This window comes from Carex rostrata, chromosome 1, assembly GCF_964058835.1.
Source record: "Carex rostrata chromosome 1, lpCarRost1.2, whole genome shotgun sequence".
Taxonomy (NCBI): domain Eukaryota; kingdom Viridiplantae; phylum Streptophyta; class Magnoliopsida; order Poales; family Cyperaceae; genus Carex; species Carex rostrata.
This window is the reverse complement of record NC_135918.1, coordinates 4,603,743-4,625,791: the sequence shown is the minus strand read 5'-3', so window position 1 is coordinate 4,625,791 and position 22,049 is coordinate 4,603,743. Positions and strand designations below refer to the sequence as shown.

General features: G+C 35.2%; 3 protein-coding genes across 4 annotated transcripts; 2 read left to right on the top strand and 1 right to left on the bottom strand.

Moving 5' to 3' along the window:
• The first annotated feature begins 1,784 nt into the window (after positions 1-1,784).
• CSTF64 (cleavage stimulating factor 64) lies at positions 1,785-6,540 on the top strand. The gene is made up of 10 exons (XM_078301298.1): positions 1,785-1,910; positions 2,003-2,081; positions 3,359-3,533; positions 3,771-3,837; positions 4,143-4,324; positions 4,439-4,516; positions 4,836-4,871; positions 4,959-5,342; positions 5,565-5,780; positions 6,104-6,540. Exons 1-10 carry the CDS (start codon positions 1,868-1,870, stop codon positions 6,236-6,238), a joined length of 1,395 nt encoding a protein of 464 aa, XP_078157424.1. The 5' UTR covers positions 1,785-1,867; the 3' UTR covers positions 6,239-6,540.
• Positions 6,541-6,894: 354 nt separating this feature from the next.
• Positions 6,895-9,352, bottom strand: LOC144553205 (protein disulfide isomerase-like 5-2). 2 transcript variants are annotated; one of them, XR_013511338.1, is made up of 6 exons: positions 9,063-9,352; positions 8,782-8,885; positions 8,091-8,461; positions 7,596-7,903; positions 7,091-7,495; positions 6,895-7,051 (listed from the first exon to the last, which is right to left on the bottom strand). XR_013511338.1 is itself a non-coding variant. In XM_078301307.1 (5 exons), exons 1-5 carry the CDS (start codon positions 9,273-9,275, stop codon positions 7,172-7,174), a joined length of 1,320 nt encoding a protein of 439 aa, XP_078157433.1. In that variant the 5' UTR covers positions 9,276-9,352; the 3' UTR covers positions 6,895-7,171. The 2 variants fall into 2 exon arrangements, 1 of the variants encoding a protein (XP_078157433.1); XM_078301307.1 differs by having other exon boundaries at positions 6,895-7,495.
• Positions 9,353-11,768: 2,416 nt separating this feature from the next.
• On the top strand, positions 11,769-15,371 carry LOC144553187 (receptor homology region, transmembrane domain- and RING domain-containing protein 1-like). The gene is made up of 4 exons (XM_078301290.1): positions 11,769-12,070; positions 12,977-13,201; positions 13,824-14,246; positions 14,920-15,371. Exons 1-4 carry the CDS (start codon positions 11,923-11,925, stop codon positions 15,195-15,197), a joined length of 1,074 nt encoding a protein of 357 aa, XP_078157416.1. The 5' UTR covers positions 11,769-11,922; the 3' UTR covers positions 15,198-15,371.
• The last annotated feature ends 6,678 nt before the right edge of the window (positions 15,372-22,049 follow it).

Below are 22,049 nucleotides of genomic sequence, written 5' to 3'. Positions count from 1 at the left end.
TTTGTTCCTATCTTCGAGTGATTCGATTAAATTCGATCACTACCTGTAGTTGAGAGACATTCTCGCTGCAGTGTGGCGGCAGTTGATGGACTGGCCGCTGCAGCGGCGGAAGAGAGGGGAGGGGCGGAGCCCCCTGCCTTGCGTGCACGGGAGAGGAGAGGAGAGGAGAGGATGGGGGTTGGCGTAAGAAGAAAGCAGAGTGAGGGGGGCCCAGTGGCAGAGTGAAGAGGGAAGAGAGAGAGAGAAAGAGAGATGGTTTTATTAAATGGGTCTGCTTTAAGATTCGTGTTGGATGGGATCCGGTGGTTTGAAATAAATTCAGGAATTAAATGGATGTTCTAATGGCTCCAAGAATGGATAAATCAAATGGATTTCAACGAAATTGATTGGAAATTTGTCACGAATTCTTCGAGTTTTTATTGTTCTAATTTAGAACCCAATTAATTTGATATGTATATATATTTGATTGAAATATTTGTTAGCAACAATCAATTAGACTTGTAATTAAAATTTTAAATTTTAAATTGCGAATGATCCGCGTAAATTTCTAAATTAAAATTCTCATTATAACTAATTAATTTTAATCGTATTACCCATAATAATTTATCTTTTAAAATATAGATTTAGCAATTCATTCAAAATTATCCCCTTAAATTTAGAATTCAAATTGAGGTTTCGTAAAATTTTATAATTTAATTCGTACGATTAATTTGACTATTAATATTTTCAATTTTAGAACTCAATTCATTTATTTATTAATACAAATCAAATTTTAATATCTTTTCTAAATGGTTCAACAGGACTTGTAACTAATTTTTAAATTCATGAACTACCCGAATAATTACCATTAATTTATAGAATTATATATTTTTGATTCAAATTCTTAATTTAGTACACATTAAATTCATAGTTCGATTATATCTCGAAATTTTAGTTTCATTTTAAAGTTAATTAGACAAAATCTGAAAGGTTGTTTAATTAACTAAAAATTTAAATTTGAGCGTAGTCTTTTTAATTTAGCAAATTAAATCCGTTTTAAAATTTCGGGATATAACAGTTTATGATTAAAGATTGATTTTTTAAATAAATTTAATGTAATTTCTTTTTAAGTTTCTGACTTATCTGAGTTTCAATTGATTCAACATTATTGCTTGCTGGATTACATACTTACATGCTAATTCGGTCTAACCTGGTCTCATTTTCTGTGCTGTACATTTTCTTTTATTTTTTCCTTAAAATGCATTAAGCTATTTTATGCGTTGTACATGTATCACTCTTGATACACTATATTCCGAATTTTTTTATTCATAGCATAAAAAAAAAAAAATCTAAGACATCGTTTCGAGAATATATCCAAAATTAGCAGGGGCAAAACGATTCATCGTTTTGAAACTATACCCAAAATTAGCACGACCCCCCTTTCCCGTTTTATCTGGCCAGGATGAATCCGTTATTTTCTGTAACTGTATTACCATTTATTGAACATATTTCCAAAAATAATGTCATGATGTCGGCAGAGAGGTAAAGATTTTAACAGAGCAAATTTAGCTTCACTGAATCTGATTATCTGAATTCTAAAAATTCTAAAATTAAATTTTAGCCCTCTGAGATATCTAATATTTTGCGTGACATTTTGGAAAATCTGAAACGTTCAAATGCGTTCTACACGAATCTCAAAGCACAATAATACTGGTCCCTGTGTTATCCCCGAATAGGCACCGGACACGTCGGTCACGCAAAATATGAGATATCTCGGAAGATACGCACTCCTCCATAAATAGACATAGGTTATATCCCCCCACACTTCATCCCTCTCTTCATTCGACTCGCGACATCCCCTCTCGAATCGCAACTAGAGTAAGCAGCTATGACTTCGACCGCTCCTCAGAATCAAAATCGCTGCGTATTCGGTGAGAATGTTGATTTATTTTTTTTGCTCGTCAATTTTTAATTTAGTTTCGCCGCAATCAAACCTAATTATTCATTGTATTGCGCGTGGCAGTTGGGAACATACCGTACGACGCGACGGAGGAGCAGCTAATCCAGATTTGCGAGGAGGTTGGCCCGGTTGTGTCTTTCAGGTAAATAAAGAGAAATTACAGAATTCGAAGTACAATCATACGAAATTTACATTGTTTATTCTTGTTTTGCCCTTTTCTTTGCTTGACGACAGATGAGATGTGCGCATATTGTAATTGAGTAAATTTTATTAGTGATTATGCTTGTCCAATGGAATATTGATTACGCTTGTCCAATGGAATATCTGTGCGTTTAATCTGTTACGTGTCTTTTATTTTGCTTTTTTTTTTTTCTTTGCTCAGGATCTTTTGCAAATCCAAAGAAGCATATGCAAAAATGTGAAACCGCCCTAACTTTTGCATTTTTTTTTTGTTTTTTTTACCCAACATGTACTGGTCAGGTTATTATTGGTATGTGGATTCCGAACCTTAATATTACATCTATCGAAATTTTTGGTGTTCTGTTTCTAGTTTATATAGTCTGTACTTTAATGAATGAATGGATCTGAATCATAAGCCGACATAGGTTTCAATTTCCATACTTCTAGCATTTCAATTGTGGAAATTAAAAAAGAGAAAAGGAGATTAACATGGGGAAAGCCCCAACACCTCACCTCACCTCCCCCCCAACCCCCAAACAGTTCAATAACTAGGACTTAACCTGTTATCAAAACAAGCTCTAATATTTGGCTGTTCTTTTTACTATTTAAAAAGATGTAATACAGAGACCAATTGGTTGATGTAACGACAATGTACATATTTTTTTAGTATCAATATATTTCTTAGTGGAATTTTTACCAGTAACCCTAAATAAAAAAAAATTAAAAAAAAAAAAACTCTAATAGCTTGTTGCACCAAACTGCAAGTTGAACACCCAAAATGTTTGCAACAATCAATCTTATTCAATTAAATTAGCAAAAAAAATTTTCATGTTATGTGTCTGTATGATTGCAATTAATATTCTTACATCTGTAATGCTTGCTGTTTAGTTGATCTAAATTATTAATAAATATTCTTACATCAAGTACTTTAATTTTGTGCAAAATCTGTTGATTACTTTCAGGTTCTACAAAAATGAAGAAATTTCCCATCTTCTGTTCTTTTTTATTTCGCTGTTTATCTATCCAGTATCTTCTGTGCTTTTATTTCGCTGTCTATCTACGCAGTATCTTTTTTTTTTTTTTAAGCTGTACTCTTGCTTCAGTCTGCTGTCACAATTTTAACTGGACTGGTGACATAAAATTAAATGAAAATCTTGCGAGCAAGTTTTAAAAGTTGAAGATCATTAAGCAAAAGACTATGAAATTGCCCCTTACAAAGAAACAATTTTTTTGGTGCAGATTAGTCCTTGATAAAGAGAGTGGCAAGCCAAAAGGATATGGCTTCTGCGAATATAAGGACGAGGAGACTGCACTTAGCGCTCGCCGTAACCTTCAAGGGTATGAGATTAATGGCCGTCAGTTACGTGTTGATTTTGCTGAAAACGGAAAAAATGCTGACAGAAACAGAGATCAGGTAGAAAAATCTGATTGTGTTTGTGGGTGCAAGTTGTAGAAATATTTGAAGTGTGCATTGACTTGGGCCACCCATAGTTGATAATTCCAAAGTATAGCAAATTGATACTAATGGAGATTGTATGATTCATGCAGTTCTTTTTCCGTATTATACCTTGTTGATATGTTATTGTGGATTCCTTTTACTGTTATAACTTTTAATTCTCTTTATAAACAAGCATATGGTATTTACTTGCAGGGTCGAGGTGGACCCGGGGTGGGACCAAATTTAGGGACAGCTCAGCATCCCTCTGGGACCATACCAGGTAAGGAAATGTTCTCTGGAACCTAAAATTTATTGTACTTAAAATGAAGTACAGTGCTTCCCTTCACTAATACCCTAACCTTAAAGTGAGTGGACCCAAAGGAAAAGAAAGGTTCTTTATACAACATTATGCATAAAGTGTGGGACCTAAAAGAAAATATTTTGTTTTAACCCTAAATTGTTGAGGCGGCTGATTTTGGTACAAAAACTGACTGAATCTAATACCATATATTGATTTTTACATAGAATCTTATCGACTTCTCTGTCTGTGTCTGATACATATCGTATTGTGCCCTCCAATTTCAGTCGATCTGGCAGCCAGTCAACCGCTTGGCCTATCTGCCACTTTATCTGCAATGTCTGCCCTGGCGGGTGCTCTTGGAGGAACACAGAATGGGTTGGCGAACCAACAGGGACCTGACCAAATAACTAATTATCTTGCTCGGATGTCTAGGCACCAGCTTTTGGGGATTTTATCAGAATATAAGGTTAGTAAAACTTTAATAGTGCCATTTATAGGGTTGTGCATGCTTATTAATTTTTGTAAGGACAATAAATGTTAGACTTTGGGTACTCATTTTACTTTATTTTTTACTAAATAGCTATTAGCTGCTCAAAACAACCAAATAGTAAGACAGTTCCTTCAACGGAATCCAAATTTGTCGAGAGCACTATTTCAGGTTCGTGTTTCTTTTTTTGATTCAATCGAAAATGTAAAGCCCTTACTTGGTTGCCGACCCATTTACATCTTATTTATTTGGTTTTCTTTTTTGTTTGAATGATTTGAAAGAATCCAGCAACATCAAGTGAAACAAACCTAGCCAGCAGGTACATGGTGCATTAGGAACCAGTACTGTGTCAAAACTAAGTCTAATTAGCTTTGATTATTCAAAATAGGTGGTAATATATAATTAAAGTGTGTACAGCGCTGAGACAGAGTTCCAATATTTTGTCAAATACGAGGATAATTTAAAATTTTGCTTCTTTTATTATGAACAGGCTGAGATAATGCTCGGATTGGCGACACCGCAGATGGTAACCCTAATTTCCATTTATGAATAGTAATAAGTATAATAAGCTGTGCATAATGTATTTTTAATACTTAATTTTTCTTAATTTCAGATGCAGATGGCAAGTAACCAACGACATCCATCTCACCTCGCAAATCAGATGCATCAACAGCCAGTGTCAGCAATCCCAATGCAACCCAGACCCCCACCAGGAAACCCTATTTTAGTCATGCCAAATCCTATACCTGTGGTACAAGTACCTGTACCGCACCAGCAAGTACCGATTACAACACTGGGAGGGCCTTCCATGCTCCAGCCGGTACAGACACATGCTAATTTAGCTGCATCAGGTGGTTTGGTGCCGCAACTCCAGTCCACCGTCTTGCAACAGACCTCGAGGCCACCATTTGGACTTGCTAACATGGCCCATCAACCAGCACCACCTGCACCAAGCATATCCATGCCACAAAAACAGATGGCGCAACCTGCATCTCAGGTAGATTATGTTAGGTTCAGACAAGGTTGTAATCAATGATTGCCACATTAGCTGGTAAATGTCCTGATTCTCATTACATGATAACCAGGCATTACCATACCAGTACTGAACAATGGTAATCCTTGATGTTGACCAATAATGTTCATATGTGTGTTATTATTTTCTATGAAAGATTTGAATATTATAAAAATACTTAAAATGGTCTGAATGTTGACACAACAGATTGTCCTGCCTACTGGGCAACAGCTCACTGCTAGAGCTGAGACGGTACAAAACGAAATGAAGCCATGGTCAGACCTGACCCGTCCTTCAAAAATCAGGAGATTGGATGCCACAAAGAATACAAATGGTGTCTCAGCTGTCAACACTCCATTGCCCCAAGCAGCTAGTCAGATGTCCAATTCTACTACTATGCAGACAGGAAAGCTGACTCAACAGGTTTGTTTTTTATGTTCATTTTGTTTTCTTTCGTTTGTCTTTGGTTTGATTTTTGTTTGGATGCATCAGTGTTTGATCCAATTTGAATGAATAAAGGGGAAATGAAACTTTGTTAATTCTTAACCAGTAAAGATATGTGTTCTAACCAAACTGTACATGATTACTTTAAATCAGGATTATTCTTGGACTGACTCGCTAAATAATTATGTACCAAAGAGATTTTTTTTCTTTTAAATATACAATTTTCCATTAATTTCAATCAAAATGTACCTAGAGTCATGAAGGAATTTTTATATTATTTTCTAATTTTCATGATATTCCAGTTGACACCTGAGGCGCAATCAGCTCTATTGCAGCAAGTACTAAGTTTGACGCCTGAGCAGTTGAGCTCATTGCCAATAGAGGAGCAGCAACAAGTTCTGCAACTTCAGAAAGCACTTTCTTCGAGCAGCAGATGATGGATTAGGTTTCAGTTTTAACGCTGTTGAGAATCTTTTTGGGCAGCAATGCTCAAATGAAGCATGAGGTGAAGAAGAGTTCCCATTTATTATTTATATCAGAATTCTTCTCATGTATAGAGGTCTGATTATAGTCTCGTTTAGCATATGTTGTAACATCTTGTGTTGAAGTTTAACTTATACACATGGAGATGAGACATGAGTTGGTATTAGGAGATGTTAATTACGACTGTCAACATTCATGTAACAATCAAGGAATAAATTAAGAGCCTCTGGTAGCTAGCTTTCTTTCTTAGTTTTCAGTCTTGAATTTGGCCTCAGAATTGATTTACTGTGTTACTGTTATGTTCATACTAAATAGCAATGAAAGGCTTCAGCAGTAAATTACTTGTGTGGATTGGATTTGTAAGTTTTGCTTTGTTCTATGATTGGGATTATGCTCATAAATTATGGTAATATAAATCTACCTACGTAAAGAACTGATTACTGCCTATCAGATCTTTAATAAATAAATAGTCATAAATATATAAATTTTGGACCGTGTCGTCCCCTGATTCCCGCCTGATGGATTGTTTGAAGACTTGACTGGTGTATTAATTTACAGTCCAATATAGTTATATAGGTGCTCAAATGCTTAGGTTATTCAACACAACATCAAACAGGCCTTTTGCCATTAAATACAGATTTTAAAGACGTAGTCCCCTCGTCCTGCAAGTATCAAAGTCGAACATTACACCCATTGTCTATCCAGAAAGTGAACCGTGGAACAAAATTCCACAATTTTGTTTTTTTAGAAAAAAATAAAGCTCTTAACTATAAAAATAAATAAAAAAAGAAGAAGAAGAAGAGAACTGAAAATAAACAAGAAAATAAAAGGCTATTCATTCCCTAAGAGACCAAGAGCAAGTAATATTGCAGCCATGCAGGCTGCTATCAATCCTCTTTATCTCCTCCTCGATAACCTTCCTCAGTTCCTTCACTGCTATCTGAAATGGGCTTATACCCTGATTCGTTCTCGGGCCGAGCATGTCTGATCTGAGTGCCATCTCCAGTTTCTCCAGCCAAGTAAATGATAGCAACTACCACTGAAACTATGACAAGTATAACCAACACCAACGCAACGCCGATAACCAACTTCATAGAATCTGCGGGGCCTTTAGCTGTCATCTTAATTGTTTTTCCTTCTCTATACCCCTCGAGAAATCGGCTGACTTGGGATGCTTGGTCTTCCTCTTCTAAGCGTTCCAATCCTTCCACCTTTAAAAATGAGTATTTTTTTGTTAGTTCAATAGTTACTGTGATAAATAGTACAGCAATGGTACAAACTGAACAATGGAGAGATTGATCAGAGACTTACTAAATAATACTCTTCATTCCCATCCCACACAAGCATCTTTGGTAAATCTGACCCTTTAGCAGCATCGAATGTTTCAGCGAAGTCGGCCCACTGGTTCACCCCAATGAAACCAAAAACAAAATCACGATTTGCAGTTGCTGCTGACCTCAGGATTTTGACCAAATTTATAGATTTATCCTCCGTTTCGTCCTCCACAATTACTAAAATGATCTTCCTCTTGTCATCTCTCAACAGCTTGAGTGTCTCATATCGAATAGGTACAGTGAGAGGAAGGAGATTTTGCTTGATGAAATCTTCCAAAAAAGCCTCTGAATTTCATAACAAGGGGACAAGTTATTCCATAAAGAATGAGTATAATGCTGGCCAGGACTGTTAGTGGTTTCAGTAACCATATGCACTCAGGATTACAGGCTTGGTTGTAGTAAACCAAATAGGTGACTGTTAATTGCCAGTAAAAACACAATATATGATAAATTCTGAAATAGCATCGCGTACCTTTAAAAGGCCCGTAAAACACGTTTCGCTCATTATATTTGGGATAAAGTGAAACCAATGCTGGGAACTTGTCAAAATCATACTGAACCATTGTTTTTTCTGAGAAATCCTTTGCAATACCAAACCATGCCGTCTTCTTGTATTGTCCCCCTAGTTTTGCCAGAGCAATTTCCTCCAACCCGAACCCAATAAAGAGAGGCAAATCTGATCCAGCCCCTTTTACGAAGTCTTTTATTGAGGCATCAGATTCTAAAAGAGTGACATTTGGCGAAGCAATCTTTTTTATGTGATTTGTGAGCAGCTCAGCTTTCCTGGGTCCAGTGTAATCGACAGGTACACCATGGAGAAAAAGCTTCAACGTCGGAAATCCACTGCACCAGGTTTACAATGAATTTTAACTATGGAATTTCTGCATCAGTAGCATTCAAATTTGGTCAAATTGCTAAGTCGGTCTGGACAGTGCATACTAATACGGTAATACCTTGCCAGTAACAGTTAAACAGAACCAGGAACAATAAGTACTGGCCATTCAAGACTGCAAAACTTAATTTGGTGTGAATCAACTGACGATGCAATTTGTTCAAGCTGAGCTTGTCCCAGCTTTAGGAAAGTCTTTGATTAGCAGTTAGTACCCTTGCATACAGTTTTTTCTTAAAAAAATGAGCGAGAGAGAAGCATGAAAAATGCATACTCAATTTCATATTTTGATGCAAGTTTTCTGTACTTGTCTGCATTTAGCTTGGCTATGACAACTGGTTCTTTCAGCACAGCTAACACTGGAGCAGCCGAATCTAACTGCATCAAAGTTAGCATACATGTTAATGTTCTCATAGAAATAACTCTCATGCAAAAAAAGATTCAAAACAGTACATGCAAGATAGATCAAGTTCACATCAAAAATTGAACCCGCCATGAAGCATGAAGCGTATGACACAAAATGAAACCGCAAAGAGATATATTTTGCTGTCATACCTCGGGAGAGAGGCGCTTGCAATGACCGCACCAAGGTGCGTAGAAATCTACAAGGATTCGATCGAAGGTAGCAATAGCAGAGTCAAAACTGGACTCGTCCAGTTCGATCACCGTCCCATCCGTAAGGAACTCATGTGAAGTAACCAAAGAGATGAGAATTGAACACAGTAGAACGAGCGAAATTGGATTCGAATGGCGGCTCGCCACGGCCATCTGTCTCTTCTTCTTCGACAATTCCAACCTAAAAAGGAGAGATTTTTAGTTGGTAATTTTGGGACAGATATATATATATATATATACTATTTTCCAAAGGAGATTAAATCAATCATAGTAAAATTGTTGTCCACTTGAATTGCTAAGAAATAATTATCAGCTGTTAAATTTCCATGTAATACAAAACAAAGTCTTTATAATACCTGATAGTTACGTTAATTCGTTTAAGAGAATTTACATCACTTTAAATTTGTAAATGGTCCATTGAAAGGACAGCAACTCAGTATAAGGACTTCGTATCCTCTGCATTAACACAAAAGGGAATCTTTTGAGTTAATGAATTCTGATCATCCGATCTATTTTAAAATTCGTGTAGACTAGATCCACACTAATTTTGAAGGCTCCCTATATCTTAAGCAGCGGCCAGATTAGCTCCGTTTAAATTCAGACGGTTGACATTCATTAACTCAAAAGATTCCTTTTTGAGTTAATGCAGAGGATACGCACACCAGTATAAGAGGTCGTCTCTTGCAGAGAATTCAAACAGCAATAATGTCCTGGCAAGTTATCGGCCATAGGCCCAATGGCCCATAATGCACTTTCGTTAGATAAACAGACTCGGACAGCAAACCCGCTACAGGTACGTTCAAACAGATTTAAGTTACGGAAACTACAGTGCGCAATGAATCGGGAATTTTGTGATTATGAATGCTCCATAGTCCGGTTTAGGGATGTAAATTCACGTGGACCATGTTTGATTTGATCGTGGAGCACTAAGTGGATTATACTCTTTATTTTATAATTAAATAGTCAAAGAGTGAGATAAGTTATCCACCTCGTCAGATAAAATAGTTTACTCTATAATGCTCGTAGAATCTACTATTATATATTGAAGTTTATTTTACAACATCTTACATTCTTACTCTTCCAAGCATATTATTTTTAAACTACTAAATAAGATTTAAAATAATAGTAAGTAAGCAATTTAATCTTCATTAACTTTATTTTACAGTTAAATATGACCATAGTGTCAAGCTATCTTATGACTACTTGTGTTGTGATTTAGATTATCATTATTAAATTAAAATTGCACGTGTCATGTTGTATTATGATCAGAATTACAAGTAGTAGTCACGTCGTGATCAAATATGATACACAATTAACTATTATTATTTTTTTGTAAATTTTAAATTTGATCAAGGAATCAAAGATAAGCAAAAAAAAAAAAATGTAAAATAACTAAACAGCGTTGCATGAAAAATTGTGTAAAAAAAATGAATCTAGTTTGAAATCTGAATTGCTATTGGGAATAAATACTTACATAAATTATATATTATTTAGTCAATAGCAACTACGGACTATATCCAATCATGTAGATCTATTTATGAGCTTTCCGTAATATAATCATATTACAAAATTAGAGTTTTGTACTATAACTCAGTATGTTTAAAGTTTGAATTTTCATTTGTATTTTTTGTTGAATTTATTTTGATCGGAATAAATTAGTTCTCAACAAAATAACATGCAATCTAAAAAACTACTTATTTCTATTTTATTTTGATTTAGCATATTACTTACGTGCGATGTTTAGCATATCATTTCATAACACTCCATATTAATTTAGGATATTACTTGACATTCTTATTTTATTGTATTTATTTTTACATAAAAAACAACAAAGTACAAAATTACTTCGCATTATCGTATTCAAGTTTATATGTATTCTCTTTTTTTTTATTGATATTCGTTTTTCAGTATATTTTGAATGACTAACAATAACAAATAACATTACGTAATTATTTAATAACGATTAATAATACATAAAAAAATTTAACTTTAAAACAATAAGTAAAAAATTTCACAGAAATAAACGTTTTTCCAAGAAGCAACCGTGCTATTTTTCGCACATTTCACAAAACTACAAAAGTCATGTTTCTTATTTTTATTTGAGGAGGGTTCAAATGCCTCCATTTTTTTGTGTCTCCATCTCTCTTCATCATTTTCAAAGTTCAAACTGTCGATCTGAACCGCTCAATCTAACCTCCATACTAAAATATGTTTGGAGACCAAATTTTATATTTTTAGGAATTTTTTTACTATTTTTTTAGATAGGTACAAAAATACTGTTTTAGATGGTTCAGATTGACTGATTTTGTACCTATCTAAAAAAATAGTAAAAAAATTCCTAAAAATATAAAATTTGGTCTCCAAACATATTTTAGTATGGAGGTTAGATTGAGCGGTTCGGATCGACTGTTTGAACTTTGAAAATTATGGAGAGAGATGGAGGCATGATGAAGGCACAAAAACATGGAGGCATTTGAACCCTCCTCTTTTTATTTTTAAATGCTAAAAAAAAGAAAGATCGGTCCTTCTGGACCGCAAATTTTGTTGGGGGGCCACGTATGTCACTACTTTTCCTGGAACCTGTCTAGGTGGAAAAATGAAAGATATTTGTCACTTGGTCTTCCTCTTTTGACCCATACGTGGACCGCGCCTATCTAATATTTTGTTTCCGTGTTCTCTCTCTTCCCCCCCCTCTCTCTCTCTCGTATGGAAGCGGGTGTCTCCCTCTACAATTTCTGATCCTTCTCCGCCCACTAGTACAGGCAAAAGTGCCAAAAAGAAATTCGAAAATCATCTAGAAATGACTACGATGAATTGTTTAATTGGAAGGAGATATGCCTCGTTAGTGGCGGTAATAATTTGTTTTTTGGTTGGAATAGCAAATGGAGATGTCGTCTTAATTGGGAGAAATCTAACCATGTCTTTTGATGATACTGAAGCTGCTTTTGGTAAGAATTTATTTGTTAATTGCAATTTCCCTCAATTTTTATGAATTCTGATCTGATTGAGGATAAGGTTTTATTTTCTAATTAGAGGAGAATGGTATGAAGTACCGCTTCCCCTAAAGAAAACTAGTAATTTTCAGCTCAATTTGTTTAAATTGCAACATAAAATGTGGATTGAGATTTGCTTGCTGGTAGTTACTGTTTCCAAACTTTGACTGTTTCTGCGCAATACTGGTACTGTACCGGTTGGTTTCAGAAAGCTTTAGTATTCTCATCCCAGGTCATTTGCATATCCCCAGTAAGCACCATAATAGAAAAGGGAAAAAAATCCCAAGCTAAGAAAAGCCATTTGGTAGGGACTGATAACAAATTTTTGAAAGGAGCTTTGCTGGTTGGGAACATTCCAATTTATTATTTGATATAAACTAGAGTCCATGATACATCAAATTACACAGCCTTTGAACTGTCTAAAACATGGGGCCCAATTCTTGCAATAATATTAAATGTACCAAAGGGAAAATATTAATATCTTTTTCAACCAATAAATTCTTTGGCATAGAAGTTAATCAACCGAAGAAAACAATATTCAAACACTCAGTTTAACATGGCTTCTGTTGAGGATCGACTTAAGAAAATAGCATTACTTATTTATGACTTATTATTACTTATGCAAAGAACTAATATAATATTACAAAAATTACCCCTAACACGTTGCATATCAAATAAATGCTTGCATACCACCAAGAAATTTGATGATATTTGAAAAAATAAGTCCAATATTAGATATGACATTTTTGACATGTTAAGGAATCATTGGTGTCATTGCAAATAATGTGAAATGTGGGGTATCTCTTTTATAAATTAATTAGAACTCATTCGATACATCTCGTTGCTATTTTATTTCTTCAGGTCTTGAAATAGAGGAACCAGGGATACGGGGTTTACTATACTTGGCCGAGCCACTTGACGCTTGTGCACCGCTAACTACTAGGTTGGTGAACAGTTCAAGATCAAAATTTGTACTAATTATGAGGGGGGGATGCACATTTGATGAGAAAGTCAGAAGGGCTCAAGATGCCGGGTTTGATTTGGCCATTGTGTATGATGACGAGTATCACAAGCACCTGATCACAAGTACAGTTTTGTCGCTTTACTAAGTTGGATTTTAGTGGACACATTTTAAACTCAGGTTTGCAAACCAAACCTGATTTTTTATGGTTTCTGTGACCAAGTGTATCTTTTGACAGCATTTTCAACTACTTCTATCTAAAAACCAACATTTTCTGGTTTGCTTTTTAAAGTTTGCAATCTGGTAAAATTTGAATGAAGTTAAGACAACTAAAACTTGATCAATTTTTGCTTGGAAAACCATATGGCTTTTTTTAATGAAGGACAAGGGAGTTCATAGTAAGCAAAATAGTCACTTTGCCATTACACTTATCTAATGATTGGGTGTTATTTGCAACCCATCTCAAACAATGTTGGGTTTTGATTACTTGTACACCATATCAGACATGCTGGTTGTCGTTTGCATCTACTATGGAGTGCCGGTCGTCCTTTCCAACACCCCTAGAAATTTACAAGGACCTGATCCAGTACGAGGATCAGGAGGATATTGCTGTTTTTTTTGCTGGAATGTGTACTTAGGCCCCAACCTAATCTTCTACTAATTTTGAAAGGTTATACAGTTTTACACTTCTACTAAGCTATAAAGTACAAACAAATCTTGACTCCGAAATGTTTAAAAATGAAACAGTGGCAGGAGACGACAATGGAATCAACATAAGTGCCATATTCATCTCGTTAAAATCTGGCGAAACACTCGTGAAGTACGCTGGGGACACTGACATAGACATTATTATTACCTCATCATACCGCATATCTGCATGGTCGGCCACAACCATTTTCTTCATCTCGCTTCTTGCAGTCTGCTCTCTGGCAGGGATGTGCTGTTTTGTGAGGCGACGGCGGCATGAGCCGCTAGAGCTCCCTAGATTTTACCAGCCCAGTGGTGGTGATACAGCCCAGCAGGATGGTATGAGTAGCCATCTGGTCAAGGCAATGCCATGTGTTGTGTATGACCCAGCAATGGAAAGGAACGGGACCAACTCCACCTGTGTCATATGTCTAGAAGATTATGTCACAGGAGACAAGCTTCGGGTGCTGCCATGTAAGCATAGTAAGTCTCTCTCCTCCTCCCTCTCTGTGATGAAATATTATTGTGTTTCATTTTGTAACTTATTTCATCCAACTATTCATTTTGTTAAGCATGTCATTATGCAACCCCATATTCAGGGCTCTACCAAAACTTTTGGAGGGATTTCTAATATTGCCCTTTGTACATATGGTTCAATCAAACAGCCAATCATTTTTTTTTGGTCTGATCAGCTGAATGGATTACTGCAGTAGGTTCTCCTAGGTCCATTTTTTCTTTTATTGGTCCAGTTGAACTCTTCTATTGGTTAACACAGTACAATCTCATGTAGTTTCATATGTGGCATTACCAGACTGCTGAACTTTTCAAAGTATTATTAATTTTTTTTTATCCAATTAATGAACTGATAAAATGGCTTAGCTTGAACCTCCTAGGAAATCTGAGGATTGGACACCAGTTCATTATATTTCTTGGTTTTATTTGAGCTCCGTTCTATTTATCTGACACTGCATTGGTAACTGTAAGCCTCAACCTTGATCCACCTATTTATTCCATCAGTATGCAAGGAAGCACCAATGGAACAAACTGATGAGAAAAATAAGGCATTACCAGTACCCATTGCCCGCCACTATCACCAGCTATTTATATATATTCCTAACTATATTGCTTGACAATGGAGCTCTCTAACTCTGTCCAGAATTTCACATCCCTTGCATCGACTCATGGCTAATGAAATGGCGAACTTTCTGCCCTGTGTGCAAACATGATGCGAGAATAAGCAGCAAGGATCCACCAGCCACAGAGTCAACCCCTTTGCTGTCGCTGCGGCTGCCTCCTTTGCCTGCCGTGACACCAGCCAACCCTTCTCTCACACATTTCATCCCCTTCTTGAACTATTTTAGTTTCATAAACCGAGCCACGCTTTCTCGTATCTTGCAAAGAGACTCCTCCAGTAATTATACCTCTGGTAATTAAGCAACACCACCGTCTGAAGGCTAATTAATGCATCTGTTTTGTAATTTACTCTTTTAGTTGTTTGCTTTTACTGTTTTTGTTTTGAGGGTTGGGAAGCATACTGGGTTTTTAATTGAATTGACAGTGGTGTGTGCTCTTGTTGAAGGGGAATTCTGTACATGTTATTCCAGGTTTTCGGATGCTGTATATATTGATCGTTAGGTGCTGTATTGCGGTGCTAAGAAACCAAAAAAAAAAAATAAGGAAATCATTCGAAGTTTTTCTCGACTCTCTTCTTGTTAAGCTAACACAGTCTAGTGGGAGAACGGTTTTGTCCATTGGGCCCCCATTCAATCATTGGCTTAGCTGATTTGTGCCTCACTTTAATTTGTCTGAGGGGGTAGGTCTGTTGTTACCTGAGAACAATTAGATCCTTAAATTTGCTTCCCCCCAAATAGAAGTACATAATTGTGAAATTGTTGTCGAAGCAAAGTGTGGCGAGGGGTTGTTCCTTCTTATCGTTTTGAATTCTCTCAGGGGAGCATATAATTTTTTAGGGTTGTTAATATTTGTCAGGAAAAAAATTCACCCAAAGATCATCTATGTGCTAGGATCATACAATTTGATAGCATGAGTTGTGATGCATTAGAAAGAGTGTTAAAATTTGTATAAATTTAAATTTGTACGTACTTTTTATGAATTAAAATTTTATATGAATTTCGTATTAATGTTGAGAATTTTTTTTGTGAAGAAAAGTTGAAAATTTTCCTCATTTAATATCAAGAAAAAAAGAGGAGGTAATAGTAGGGCTGCAAACAAATCAAACTGAATCGAACTTACTCTAGTTTGAGTTTGAGTTTGAATAAGATTTGAACCAAATTGGTTTGATTTGTTTTAGAATAAACTAATTTCGAATCGAATTAATTGCGAACTACCAATATTTCGAATCGAAGTCAATTGAATTACGAACTACAAATTGTTTTGACATCCCTAATTATACTAGTAGTTTATGCATTGCATTCTCTTCTCGCGGAACAAAATTCATTTTTTTTTTTTTACCTTTCACGAATTTACACTAATAGATTATGAGCCATCTCAAGATTTCCTTACCTTTTACATTACTAAATTGATTAAAATCACAGCATGAATCTAGTCAAACGAAACTTATTCCATTTTTAATTTGTTACGTTGCTGAAACATTTTTCTATTATAAGTTACCATTATATTAACAATTTTGAGCTCTGATATAAGTTTGGTTGCTATATTATTAAAGATTGATGGTTTAATTCATTAATTGCATTATTTGAGATTCGAAGCTAAATAGTTCGCGAATCAATTTCGAACGAATTATACTTGGTTTGAGTTTGATTTGAATAAGATTCCAACCGAACTGTATTGATTTGTTTCACAGCGAACTAATTTCGAATCGAATTAATTGCGAACTTTTTTCAAATCAAACTCAAATCAAATCACGAACTACGAACTTTTTGTGCAGACAGATTTACCCAACCATAGGTCTATAACTTTGCATTAAATCACCTAACAATGTCTTTTTTTTATGATAAACGTAGGTGTTCCATTAATAAATGAAAGATATATAACTATATATCATAGTTCATTGCATCAGACATATATGTCTGCATAAAAGCCTCTCTACACATGCAATTTTTTTTATTAAATTGTAGGAATCGCAAAAAAAAACAGGGTCTATTGCTGATAAAAACCCTAACTCCCTGCTGACTGATTCTACTGTTCCTTCCCTTGTTTGCCGAGTACACCTCCTAGCCCAGTTAGCGATTTTATGCGGTTGGTGCATCGCTCTTCTTTCTGCATGTTTTAGAGTGACACAGTGTTGTACCTGAGCCATAAATATTTTGCATTCCGCTATGGTTTCCATTGCCCTCCATGATGGCGGATCCTCCAGTCCCATACCCATTACTGCATTTGTGAGTGCTCTACAGTCCGAGTACAGTATGTATATGTCTGACTCCTCCTGTTCCTTGACATAATTTAGTGCGTCCCTCAAAGCATATGCCTCTGCCTGAATAGGTGTCAGTGCCGTAGTTGACCCATATATTACCTCCTTTATCCTTCCAGTTTTGTCATATACAATCACCCCGGTACCAGCCCTTTTGGTAATGTCCCGGGAACCATCCATCAGTATAATATTTGTTGATATAGGTACCTCAATTTTTTCAGCCTGAACCCGCTGTACCGGTCTTAGTGGTGGTACCTGTATTTCCATTTGTTTTACCTGTTTTAGGACCCCCTGAGGCTGTGTATTTTTTCCTGAGAACATGACATCATTTCTTGACTTCCACAGGCACCATAGGGTGTTACAAAAGGTTGTGAGTTGGCTTTCATCCAAGCTTTCAGATATGTTCAGCAAGGTTCTTTTGAAATCCAAGGGAAGGCTATCAACTCTAATCTGTAAAGGCGAGATAAACCACGTTGCCCTTGCCATATCACAGAAAAACAACAAGTGCATTAAGAACTCATTTTCTACTCCACATCTCGGGCACATTGGGCTTATCGATCCGATCCTCCTATTTAGTGCAACCATCGTAGGCAACCCCTCATGGATTGCCTTCCAAAGGAAAATCTGTACTCGCGGTATGATGTTTTTCCAGGTCCAAATTTTTCCAAAAGCCATTTTTTTTAGATCATCATATACTGGTTTTGTTAGGTACCTCTCTTTCAACCTCTCATATCCATCCTTTGTGTTATATTTCCCATTCTTACTATACCTCCAGACCAACCTATCCCTTATCGAAGTCGTATAGGTTTTGGACAGTGAGGTCTCGCTGTTCATTGGTGTAAATTCTAGTTATCGGCCAGTTTTCAAACCATGGTTGGTTGATAGCTGGTACCAGTTCTCCACTTCCAACGTGCCAGTGCACCTCCTCCTTAAGGATATGTTTTAGCTCATGTATAACCCTCCACGTAGCACTTGATCCTCCTACTGAACTGAATCCCGAAAAACCGCCTCTTGAGTAATACTTGGCGCGCATTAATTGAACCCATACTCTGTCTTCATTTGCTGCCACTTGCCAAACTGTTTTGAGAAGCAAAGCCTTGTTGAAGGTGACCTAACAATGTCTTTTGACCTCTGAATCTGATATAGTATTTCAAAGCAATGCAGCAACCCATGGCTGACAATGCAGCTTCTTTTGCCCCATTTGCAAACAGGATACAAGACAAGAAAGGAAAGGTAGTATCCAACGATTTCTGTGTCAAATTCTGTATTTGCCAGGCCGGCCCTTGCCTTCTATTATGGTGAATTGGTGATATCTGCCAACATCTAGTTCCATGTTTCATTCCCTGCTCTACTTACTTCAGTTACAAATCAGCACTCGTCTTCCCCACACCTTGCAAAGAGGCCTGTGCTTCGCAAATATTTGAAGGTTATTGTCGTATTAAAAGTAGATTCGTAGAAAAAGTGTGTGAATTCTATTCATGTCTAGTATTGAGTTATTGGGCCATAATATGGGCCGAGGTGCTTTTTGTTTCGTTGAGGAGCCCAAGACAATAATAAACGAGACGGTTCATTTTTCAATGCAAACAATGTCAGAATTTCGACTTTGAATTTAGCACCTCTGATTCTCTGGATCGAGTTGTGAACTGTCTCGTCATCCAGCTGGCGACACTGCGATCAATTTTCCAGTTCGTTTTAGTAAAAGCTTGCATGTTTTTTACCTTTCGAACTGGGATCTGCTATTTTAAAAGCAATTATTGCAATATCATCCTATATTTGGAAATTTTGTTCTCTCTTTTGAATTAACTTGATTAAGAAACATAACTGATAAAGAGTGAGAAAAAATATATATATTTTTTGGTGATCATGAAATCAAGCTAAAAATTAGCACCAAGCACTATATATTTATATTGTATTCATTTTTAATGATTGCACATTTAAGAGAAAATTTATTTTTTGAAATAGAAATGGACTTCTAGTTATTCATTTGAAAAAGAAATATATTAGCACTAATGACGGAATATATAAGAATCAAATAATTATTATATTTATAGTCTTTGAAAAAAGCTTGAAAAATAATAAACTTCTACAAATTAAATAAAACCTACTAAGATTAAAAAAAAAAAAAGTGAACAAAAACCTAATTATTGCATGTTCATATACTTGTGTGTTTTTTTCCACACATGTGCAATATGTGGGAATAATTTTTTTATCGATTGGTGTTAATTCTTAGATATAAGTTCACATGTGCAGTCATTAATGAACACAAAATTTAGTGGCTAGTGGTAATTCTTACCTTCTTTTGTGATCATAAAGTGGATTTTTTTCTCTCTTTTTTTTTATTAGTTATGCTTCTTACAAAAAGGCAATATAAGAGAAAGATAAGTCTCTTAATTAAGACAATATACGACAAAGTAAGGACAAAACATGTATTAAGAGAACGAGATTTCTTCAGCGCTCAGTATTTGAATAAGTATGTGCTTAATATAGCCCTCCCCTTTCAAATTCTCACCAAGTTACATTGCTTGCCAAATTTACCCTCAATATTGCTGGCAGATGACGTCATCAATTTACTTTTTCCTTGGGTTTATTGACATATCACCTGACCTTTAGTGTGCTTAATAATTTTCGTGTCTTTTGTTTATTTATTTCTAAAAGAAGAATTTTCCTTAATAGTGTGATTCTAATTTCTAAAAGAAAAATGTCTCTTAAAAAAATAATTTTCTTTTTGAGGTAAAAAGTAAGTGTAATTCTAGTTTTGTAGACGACTATACCCTTTTTTTTTTTTTAAAAAAAAAAATCCCTATTTGGTGAGTGTAATTTAGATCCAAACTATTACTGTATTTGTACAGGGTTCCTGACAAACAGAGACAGATTTAGTATTTTACAGATCAGAACTGGCCCATAAGCTGTATGTACAGTATAACCATTTCTGTGGATATCATTCAGTAGAACACTATCTTAATTAGACAGCTAGGTGTGGAAACTAGTGGATGTGCATTTTTGGATTCCTCCAATTAATCACTCTATTTTTGTTGATGTAGATATATTCTTTTGCTAATGTGAACATCGGAGTTTATTATTTGGACCAGGCACAAAAATGTGATAATAAAAAAGTAATTTGATTGAAACAAATTAGAAATTCAGCATTTAATGTTCTGGAGAAGCAAATAAAGTTTTGGACTATTTTGTAACACTTGTCAAAAAAGTAAATAATGACAAGGAAGCATTGAGCATGAACACTAAATTTGTGACGCATTGGGAGTCAGACTTTAGTTTAGTAGTCAAGTATAAAGTTTTCTGAACCAGAATGCACGTTGAAATTTTGATTAGAGAGCCATTTGTGGAACTGTGTGGATCTCAATTTCAAATCACTTTTCATGCAGAAAATTTGATATGGTAGATCTAAATAATTATGCACGCATCAAAATTTATTAAAAATTTAAATAGCATTTATCACGTCATAATGGAACCACTAAAATCAGTGCTATGTCCATATTACCGATATAGTGTCAATAATACCATAGTTTTTATGGTCCAAATTAAAACGCTATAGCACTATTATTTAAAACTATAAAGTTTATACTATAAAAATATGAAAAAACTTTCTTAAAAATCAACCGTCCCAATCCGCACGTGACAAAAAGATTGATCATGGGTCTCGTAGTCAAGGGCCGAGTCAGATTTTCAGACTATAGAGATCAAACACATATAGAGGTCAATAATATAAAAATTTTTTGCAGAGAATAGGAATTAGTTTTGTAGCACCAAGCTATTTTACTAACAATTATATAAAATTCATACATAAATATATAAAAAAAACATTTAAAAAAAAACAATAAAATCAATTGACTCTCATTCTTCCTTCGTCACTCTGGCTCTCATTCTTCCTTCGTCACTCTGGCTCTACTCGTAGGTATATATACTACTCGCCACATCGAGATTCGAGGGGCCTCATCAGAAGCCAAAGGAGACCAGACCCCATATGGTTAATAAATAAATTAGGATAGGCATCAAGTTTCTAACTTTATATTTCATTGATAAAGTAAAATATATACAGTAAAGGTAAAAAAAAGCATTAAATTGCTCAAAGGAATATTGAACAGAAAGAAAAGGAACATCTCTGATAATACTTGACCAGTCAATTTAAATTTGAACTAAAAATTATTTTTAAAATTTTGGTTGCATATTTCTTCATACGAAGAACCGCAGATTTAATATAGTACGAATTCTCGTTTTTTCATGAAGAGACACATATTTATTTTTTCAAACTAAATAGTATCTAAAAGTTACTAAAATGTGCCAGATCTTTTGATATATATATATGAGCAAAGCTAGGGTGTGATGAGCACAACTCTAAAAGTGTATCGGATTGACTTTAAACGTCGAATTCAAATCGTTGAAATCCATGTACTTAATGAGTGATGTATGTATATTCAAAATTTTGAAAGTTTCGAGTTTATTTTTTATAACGTCAAGTGGTCAAAGAAATAAACATCTTATAAGTTATTTTATATATTCAATTTTTATCATTTATTTAACCGCTTGATCTTGTACATGCATCACTCATGAAGTATATGAATTTCAACGGTTTAGATTTAGCGTTTAAAGTCGATCCGATATATTTTTGAAATTGTGCTCATCAAACTCTCTTGGTGACCACATCACACCCTAACTTTACTCTATATATATTTCTCCCTACGATCAAGTTTATTTGGTGAGCACATCACACCCTAGCTTTACTCTATATATATTTCTCCCAGTAAATAAACGTCATTAGCACGTGAGATTATGAAAGACGATTAGTTAGTACTAGCCGACTAGCCATTACATCGTGAAAATAACAACTCCGGTCTCCCACTAGCTAAACGTACTTGTCCGCCATACAAATTCGTGGC

Coding starts and splice junctions, on each gene's coding strand:
- LOC144553205 (XM_078301307.1), bottom strand. CDS start 9,275: ATGGCCGTGGCGAGCCGCCATTCGAATCCAATTTCGCTCGTTCTACTG. Junction 7,904..8,090: donor GTTTTACGGGCCTTTTAAAG/GTACGCGATGCT, acceptor TATGAAATTCAG/AGGCTTTTTTGGAAGATTTC. Junction 7,496..7,595: donor GGAATGAAGAGTATTATTTA/GTAAGTCTCTGA, acceptor TCATTTTTAAAG/GTGGAAGGATTGGAACGCTT.
- CSTF64 (XM_078301298.1), top strand. CDS start 1,868: ATGACTTCGACCGCTCCTCAGAATCAAAATCGCTGCGTATTCG. Junction 2,082..3,358: donor GGCCCGGTTGTGTCTTTCAG/GTAAATAAAGAG, acceptor TTTTTGGTGCAG/ATTAGTCCTTGATAAAGAGA. Junction 3,534..3,770: donor CTGACAGAAACAGAGATCAG/GTAGAAAAATCT, acceptor ATTTACTTGCAG/GGTCGAGGTGGACCCGGGGT.
- LOC144553187 (XM_078301290.1), top strand. CDS start 11,923: ATGACTACGATGAATTGTTTAATTGGAAGGAGATATGCCTCGTTAGTG. Junction 12,071..12,976: donor TGATACTGAAGCTGCTTTTG/GTAAGAATTTAT, acceptor TTATTTCTTCAG/GTCTTGAAATAGAGGAACCA. Junction 13,202..13,823: donor TCACAAGCACCTGATCACAA/GTACAGTTTTGT, acceptor AAAATGAAACAG/TGGCAGGAGACGACAATGGA.